Source organism: Gymnoscopelus microlampas (genome assembly GCF_963454915.1).
Source record: "Gymnoscopelus microlampas genome assembly, chromosome: 21".
NCBI classification, from domain to species: domain Eukaryota; kingdom Metazoa; phylum Chordata; class Actinopteri; order Myctophiformes; family Myctophidae; genus Gymnoscopelus; species Gymnoscopelus microlampas.
This window is the reverse complement of record NC_139958.1, coordinates 25,620,058-25,629,059: the sequence shown is the minus strand read 5'-3', so window position 1 is coordinate 25,629,059 and position 9,002 is coordinate 25,620,058. Positions and strand designations below refer to the sequence as shown.

General features: G+C 43.1%; 1 protein-coding gene across 2 annotated transcripts; it reads right to left on the bottom strand.

Moving 5' to 3' along the window:
- Window positions 1-201: 201 nt before the first annotated feature.
- On the bottom strand, window positions 202-8,738 carry ptgdsa (prostaglandin D2 synthase a). Of its 2 annotated transcripts, none has more exons than XM_084046210.1 (7): window positions 8,557-8,738; window positions 5,852-5,991; window positions 3,678-3,754; window positions 1,047-1,157; window positions 778-879; window positions 602-640; window positions 202-491 (listed from the first exon to the last, which is right to left on the bottom strand). In XM_084046210.1, the coding sequence occupies exons 1-6, from the start codon at window positions 8,650-8,652 to the stop codon at window positions 606-608; spliced, it is 561 nt and encodes a 186-aa protein (XP_083902336.1). In that variant the 5' UTR covers window positions 8,653-8,738; the 3' UTR covers window positions 202-491; window positions 602-605. The 2 variants fall into 2 exon arrangements, with proteins under 2 accessions (XP_083902336.1, XP_083902337.1); XM_084046211.1 differs by having other exon boundaries at window positions 602-637.
- Between the last annotated feature and the right edge of the window lie 264 nt (window positions 8,739-9,002).

Below are 9,002 nucleotides of genomic sequence, written 5' to 3'. Positions count from 1 at the left end.
ATGGCTACATAGTGGTGAGGCTGGCAGCCAGCAGCACCTGCCATGTTTTCAACCAACTCCCCTCACTGTCAGGGAATCCCAGTGGGAAACACCATTTTGTTCATGGCAGTTCGATCATTAACTTTCATTTGGTGAGATTTATTTTTACTTTTTGGCATTTGGCTGTGATTAAGAACACTTAAACATCAAGCGCTGTTTGATGTAAACACTCTTTGTTTATTCATGCCAATAATGTGAGTTAGATATTTGCCATATAATGTGACAGCAATAATGGCAATGTGACACGATGTGCTGAAAATATGATGGCAACAAAGTAGATCTCAATAATAATCAACATTGTGAATGATTGTCTGTATACTCCAACAAGAACATGCTCATAGGGTGTAGGTTTGAATTGAATAATCCCTATATATCACATTGTTGTTCTTGGAAAAATTGGAAGGAAATGCTGGAGTAGCAGTTCAACACCAGGTGTCATCATTTTCAATGAGCTGGAATGACAGAAACAAAGGTTGATTATAAGTGGAGCAGGAGCATATCTGACAATTTCAAAAAGCAAATCACAAGTTTTCAGATAAGCTTGAAAAACCTAGAAACAGACCAATTTAGCGGCCAGATCCAGTCGGCGGGCAGTTGTCTGCTAGAAAATGAAAAAGAGGAACCAGTATGAATTAGGAAGGCCATTCGATCAACCCTATGTTAATAGTTATCAATGCATGTGTGCATATTAATGTGTGTGTGTAACAGCACACATGTACAGTATTTCGCCCTGCTTACCTGCGTGAGGTGGTGTGAGAATAGATTCTGGTGGGAAACCCCTGGACCTCGCAAAGTCTCTGAACTTCTGAATGATCTCCGGTCTAAGAGAACGAGAACGACCTGTTGAGACACAGACAGGCATTATGTAGAGAGAGAGACAAAGTTTAACCACTTTAACCCCATAAATATCATCTATTTTTCAAATCTTGAAAATATGTAAAATATGTGATATGTGTGCGCATGCACGCACGCGCGTGTGCATGTACAGGTCTGTGTGTGTCTCTCACCATACAGAGCCACCTGTGTGTACTCTCTATCAAACTTCTTGTGTTTGAGGACCACGGCGTATTCATTGTAGTTTGTCTCCACTACTGTGATGTCCTTCACCATGCTATGACCTGAGAGGGGGCAACAGAAGACCTTAATGGACTGAAGTCATTTCCTTTAACCCATTAGGACCTGTGGCCGATTCTTCAAATGCCTTCTAAATCAATAGTCAAACTTTCAAGATCTTCAAAAAACAACAACTAAAATGACACATATGCTTTCCCGGTTTTAATGGGTTCAATCAAACAAATCTGTGGAAATGGGTGGGAACTTGATAGATCTATTCAGAAAATTAACAACCTTGCAAGAACCTGTATCATTTGAACCTGTGTCATTTTAACCATTTGCAAAAAAAGAAAAAAGGGAAAAAATCTCAGGCATCCACAAAGAAACAGCATGGCTCCAATGTGGATCTCGGACCAGGCTCCATGTGGATCTCGGACTTCATGTGACCAGTCTGTGACATCAGTCATGTTATGACATAAGTGGTCTATGACATTTTCTATAATCTCTCAAGAACAGATTCTGCTCTGCGTTGGAATCTGTCGGGGAGGTTCGTCATAACGTGTACGCAATGGGCGTGCCTTCAGATCAGGAAGCAGGCCGCGCTTTACCCAATCAAATGTAGTGGCCGGGATTCACGTGTCCGTCGATCCTTCCCTACTAAAAAACAAACCGAAACTAATTTAACAAAAGCGTCTGCGGAGCAGACAAAACCACGGAAAGATATTCACATTTTAACTTACTCTTTCATCATAGAAACAAGTGGGCTTATAACCAAAACGATCCATGTTCTCTGGGAGAAGTGGTGTTAGTGTTCCGTGTAGAAATATTGTTAGTGGGAATGAAAACATAGTCGCACCACCGGAAGTAGGGTTGCCAACCGTCCCGTATGAGCCAAAAGGGGCGTGTCCCGTACAGGACTTTGTTTGTCCCGTACTCCGGTGTAAAGGGAAAAATAAAAAATATATTTCTGTTTGCGTGTAGTGTTGTTGTTAGTAGGAATAAACACAGAAGTACCCGGGAGGAAGTGGACTAAGAAAGGGGACTAGCCAAACCAAGTTCCTGTTTCTACACAAAAAAGGAGGTGGTGCCCCCAGAGGTAAAAACAAAGGGCTTTTTTCCCTGAATGGGTTCCCAGATTGCCTCCAGACAGACACTGTGTTAAAGTGGTAATAGCTGCCTCCTCTGTGACAGGTTTACTGATATCATGCAATGGTTTGATAGTAACTTATAATAACTTATCTGACTGGGTCTAAAAGGCTTTTTGAGATGGGAAGAGTGCAATTATGATGCAAGTCCCAGGAGTGGCCTATCTCTGTTGCCCTCTACTGGCTGTTTCCAGTATTACTGAGAGCCTCAAATTATGTACATGGAAGTCACTCATACAGTCAATGATGACATCTCTTCTACTCTTCAATATTTCTTTTCTATTTATTTTGCTTATATAGCCCATTGTAAAATGGAAACAAGAAATAGTTTTACCTGACTTGCATAGGCTATATACCTACAGTAGCCTATATATTTTTGACCTAGCTATTGGGACAGTTTCTTACATTCAAAGGGGGACTGTGGTACTGATCTGTTGTTTGTGTTGCTCATCTGTGTTGCTCAAGTAAGAATTTGAACGTTTTTTCTGGATAAAACTATTGACCGAATGTAGAGAATTTAAAGATGCATTGTGTAATATGTAATAACACAAGGCCAGAAAATAATATGCACTGTATGAAAATTTAATTTAGAAAGTGCTACTGACTGGCTGTCCATGTTGTTATTGTATAAAAGAAGGGAACTCCTTTATAAAGCATGTTATAAACATTTGACTTATCTACACTTTGAGCTCCCAGATGTGTTGAAACATCACCTAGGTCATTCCTCACCCCTGAGTCTACCAGTACTTCGTAAAACATTCAGCTTGAAATGACCAGTAATAGTAGTTAATGGCATAATGTATGTATGTATGTATGTATGTATGTATGTATGTATGTATGTATGTATGTATGTATGTATGTATGTATGTATGTATGTATGTATGTATGTATGTATGTATGTAGGTATGTAGGTACGTCATTAAAAAAACTAGCTGATCTACAAGCTCATAATGTGTCGCATTAAGCCATTTTCACTATTTTGGAAACGTTTGCAAGTATAATAATTTCTACCTTCTGAGCAGGGCCAAAATTTGGTTCTGAGAACCTTATCTGAATCGATCAATACGGCATGGTTCACTTGTAGTCAAAAAGAGCAATAAGTTTGTCCCTCTTTCACTGCTGTAAGTCTGTAAGGGGAGGGGAGAGCTGAGTTGTTTTTTTGAGGCACAGCAGTGTAATTGTCCTTATTTGTCAGTAATGGCTGCCTATTGCACAATGGGCCTTTCATGTCAGAATTTCAAACCTTAGAAAACACAACATACAAGATTTTGTGTCTATGTTATAAGTGCACGTGGATGTGCTTCAGCCTAATTTTAATATAGGATAACAGGATTAGCAGACAGACAGACAGACAGACAGACAGACAGACAGACAGACAGACAGACAGACAGACAGACAGACAGACAGACAGTAACTACAGAAACCTTTTAACAGACTTACGTGTGCTTAAGTAGGTGAACTGGCCAGGCTTGTTGGTCCTCTCATATCTGTACAGCTTGCTTACACAACCTGCAGGTCTAGACCATATAAGGATACACAGTGTCAATGTTTACTTTATCCTGACTAAAGGGCTCGTTATACTCGGCTGTACACCAGTGCCGCCGATAAAAATAGCAGATTTACAAGCTTGTATATCAGCTACAGGCACCGAAAAACAGTATAATTGCAGTACAAGCTTGCAGATCTGCTATTTTGCATGGTACTGGCACACAACTAAGCATTCTCTGCATTCCCTCCCTCATGCCACACACATTTGCGCATGCATGCATGCATGCATGTACACACACACACACACACACACACACACACACACACGCACACGCACACGCACACGCACACCCGCACACACACACACACACACACACACACACACACACACACACACACACACACACACACACACACACACACACACACACACACACACATAAAGCTATGATGGAGAGCTACGTTGAGTGGAGTAACAACAACCACCTTCAGCTCCACGCAAACAAGACCAAGGAGCTGGTAGTGGACTTCAGACGTTAAAATAGGAGACCCCTTCCCCTTCACCGTCCATAGCAAGGAGGTGGAGATTGGTGGACAGACACCTACATGTACCTGGGTGTTCACGTGAACAACAAGCTGAACTGGACCGACAAACTCTGAGGCCCTCTGCAGGATGGGGCCGAGAAAGCTGTTCTTTCTGAGGAAGCTCAGGTCCTTCAAAGTGTGACCCGGATGCTGCAGATGTTCTACCAGTCTGTGGTAGCCAGTGTCCTCTTATTTACAATGGCCTGGGAGGGCAACACCAACGCAAGGGACACCAATAAACTCAACAATCTGGTGAAGAAGGCTAGCTCTGTTGTGGGAAGTAATCTGGACTATCTCGAGGTGAGGGGAGGACGAGGAGAAAGCTGGAAGCCATATCCTGAAGAACCCCTCCCCTCCCACCCACTGTACGATGAGCTAGCAGCACAGAGGAGCAGTTATTTCATTGTTAATATTTTGTGCTGTTTGGTTGCATTCCTTTACAAATGAAGGAAGTACACCCAGGCAGTTTAGGGGTACCTGGCCTTGCAGTTGATAACATTCAAAATGTCTGAGGATGAATGAGATTTTGTTTTTGATCGTGGGATTGTTGTTCACTATTGATTCAAGCTGGAATACACAGAAGAAGAGTAGGCTAATTTGCAGGCTGTTTGTGAGAGAGTGAGTCAGGAGCAGTCTAGTTTCTTGAGACAGACTGTTGGCTCACACACTTTTCAAATGTTTCTGCCTTCAAAAGCCGTCCGCTTCGGAAGCACTGAAAATTTGCAAAGTGGATGTCCCCTCCACTTCCGTTTTGCCTTTGCAGTCGCGCAAACAAGACCTACTGGAAACCACATTAGTTGAAAACTAACCAACTTGCTGCTTCGGCAGAAATGGAAATTCAAAAATTCATTTTTAAGATTTTTAAAATATATTTTTTCAACGTAAATCACAAACAGATGACAGCTTCCTCTCACAACTTTTGTGAGGCAGAGTTACAGACTGTAGCATGTAAATGTTGTGGAAGAGTTGTCTGGCTTGAAAGACCAAGAAGTCTGAGATTGGTAGGCTATGTGGACCTGTAGGGTCAACACATTCATGAAAACGTCAAAATCAGTCATGATTGTAGCCAGGGACGTGTTTCACAATGAGACAATCATAATCAAATATCTCAACATTGAAGCAAGCAACCTAAACATTGTATGAGGTGCACACAAAAGACTGGGTATATGAGAAAATGAAGCCAGAAGCGTTATGCGATATGAGAGTGCGGATTAGCTAACACCAACTCAGGATTCCTGAATCACTGGGCTCCGCACCCTCCTGTCTAGTATCAGGGTCTTGAGCTCTGCAGTGTTGTTAGCTCCGCTGTCGCGCCGCAGTGTTTCTACATCGGTGGTACGCCTCTTTCCCTCCCTGACTAATAAGTGAAATTAGCCTTGAATTGTACTCTACAGATTTGACTGTGTACATGACAGTGCTTCCATAGATGACGCACACACACCCACACCCACACACACACACACACACACACACACACACACACACACACACACACACACACACACACACACACACACACACACACACACACAAAAACTCACGTAAGGTCCCACATGGTGAGGTTAACATTGCCGTTTGCCTGTGGTGTTATCATGCCCATGGAGATCCTCAGTTTGTCTCTGTAGGGAGCAAATGCTGCAGAGTCATAGGCCAGGCCAATGCGAAACCACCTCCCTGCAAACTGGACACACACAAATACTGGACATCAGCACAAAACACACACGCGCACACATTCAAATGCATGAAAATTAGAGCAAATTAATTAGATTGAGATTGAAGATTCGAGAGTAAGATTCAAGAAGATTTGTAACTCGCTCATACAAGTACTGTATGTGCAGTGAAATGTTGGTGTGACAAGCTCCGCAGACTGTGCTACCAATAGCCTGGTATGTGCAGTCTCCTGTAACTGTTTTGAGCTCAAGATTCTTATTCTTACATGAAAGAAACAGTCCCTGAGCCTGCTAGATCAGAACCCGATGCTCTGGTACCATTTGCCAGACAGTAGTAGAGTGAACACTCCATTAATGCGATGACTGGCGTCTCTGATCATCCTCCGGGCTGGCTGGCCGCTCAGTCTTTGACCACGCTCTGTAGGGCCTTAAGCTTGTGAGTGGTTCTTCTTCCATAACAGGCAGTGATGCAACCAGCCAGTCTGTGGATGAAGAGCCGTTGTCCCACGAGCCCAGGTTCTTTGCTGATGTGAACCCAGAGGAACTTGAAGCTGCTCACTCTCTCCACTGCAGAACTGCTGAAAATGGAGGCATGTGTGCTGCCTGCAGCCTCCTGTAGTCTATGTTCATCTCCTTTGTCAGATTGGGCATGCACAGCGCCCTGGGGTGCCCCAGTGGTAAGAGAGGAGAGAGTGGAGGAGGTGCTTGTGCCAATCCGCACCACCAAAGTCCATGATCTAGTTGCACACCCTTTTGAGTCCTACATTTCTGAACTTGGTGATGAGCTTGAAGGGCACAATAATGTTAAAGTTGTACTGTGCAAATTAAAAAAAAAACGATTTTTAGCAGCCTCTGCTGGTCATTACCGTCACTGCAGGCCGTTTGTTTATTACTGCGTTACCCAGAATTCCATTCGTTTTCACCGGAAGACGGAAGTGTTTTCAAAAAGCGTTCTTTTAATTGTTTTAAACAATGTGTTCACCTTTGGTGCAGGAGCAAGAGGTGGCATGGCATGGAGATTGGAGAGTGAAGGTAAATGGCATTGACCCCTTAGCTTAGCGGGTCTAGTGTGTCAGGCAGTGAGGAGGTGATGTGTTTTCACTAGTCACTCAAAGCACTTCATGATGACTGGTGTTAGTGCAACAGGATGGTAATCATTAAGGCAGAGAGCTTTTGTTACTTTTGGACAGGGACAATGGTGGCCTTTTGTGGTATTGTGACTCAGCTTTGTCCCTATAGCAATTTTGATTACTCTTCATAGAGTAATCAATCCATAGAGTTATCAAAATTGCATTTTTTTATTTTGCTACACAGACGAATCCGGGCCTTCCATTTGTTACTGCATGACCTATTTATTTTGGGGGTTATATAAGGGGACAGAAATACCGCCATTTCACTTTCCCAGAAAAACCACACACACACACACACACACACACACACACACACACACACACACACACACACACACACACACACACACACACACACACACACACACACACACACACACACACACACATATATATATATACCCTTGAAATAAGATTTTCTCTTATATATACAACACAAAGTTCTACCAAAGTTTAACATCATTTTAACCATGTTCTGTCACTGTTCACTTTTTGTTTTGTTTTACACTCCCTTTAAGAACTGTTCAATTCAACTCTGTCTGCACTCAGTGATGGTGAAGAAATCACCTCCCACATCGTACAGTATGGCAGATCATGTGAGGGAACAGTTCCCAGAGGAAATAAAGTAGTTTTACACATTTTATAGAAAGAAAAACCCTATAATAGTTTGTTTTGGATTGATTAGCTATTGAAGCCAACTGTCCAACTGCTACCAGGTCACGCACGCACGCACGCACGCACGCACGCACATACACACAAACACACAAACACACAAACACACAAACACACAAAGAAGCTCTATCTCCCTTTCTCTCTATCTCTCTCACTCTCTCACACACACACACACACACACACACACACACACACACACACACACACACACACACACACACACACACACACACACACACACACACAGCCACATCAGAACACAGCGTTCCCTCAGAGAAGGGGTCAGCTTCCACATAGTCAATAGTGAGGAGGACAGGGGAGAAGCACAACGTGGAACTGGAAGAATGACAGCTCTGTCAAACAAGACACTCACAGTCTATATATCACACATTACAGTAAGATCTTCTGTTCACTTAACTCTGACAGTGTAATAATTGACCCTCATTTTATACTGTTGGTGTTAAATGAACACTGAGTATTTTACTGTGTAGACAGAAACCCTAACCCTAACCGATACCAACATTCAGTACAAAACCTCAGTGAAACTGTGTAACTGGACATACCTGTTTCACATTGCTATTTAAACATGGTTAAACGTAAGTGTATTACTGAATACATGCTCTCTCTCTCTCTCTCTCTCTGCGTGTGTGTGTGTGTGTGTGTGCGTGTGTGTGTGTGTGTGTGTGTGTGTGTGTGTGTGTGTGTGTGTGTGTGTGTGTGTGTGTGTGTGTGTGTGTGTGTGTGTGTGTGTGTGTGTGTGTGTGTGTGTCCTACCCTCTGTAGGCTGAAATCTTTCTGGGGCTGTACATCTGCATGCACCACTGTCACATACAGCGTCACCATGACAACTGTGACCACGGAGATCCTCATGTTTGCTTGGAGAAGAGGCAAATGAGAGGGCCAGGAAGGAGGAGAGAGAATGTGTCCAACCTAAACTGAACCGTAATGAGGTGAAAAGACAGGTATGGAGTGGCAATGCCCTGCTTGTTTTCTTTTTTTTTTTTTTCATGACCCACCCACCTGATGCCTAGCCAATCATCTCTGAGGACCTGAGGACACAGAAGTCAACTGTTGACGATAGAGTGGAGATGTGTGACAGACCAACAGTCTTGCAAAACAACCTGGGCTTTACCCATGTCTAACACCCGTAGGCTACTCTCACACAGATAGATGAAGGTCTAGCTGGCTGTACTGAACTATGCTTAGCTTAAACAGAAAGA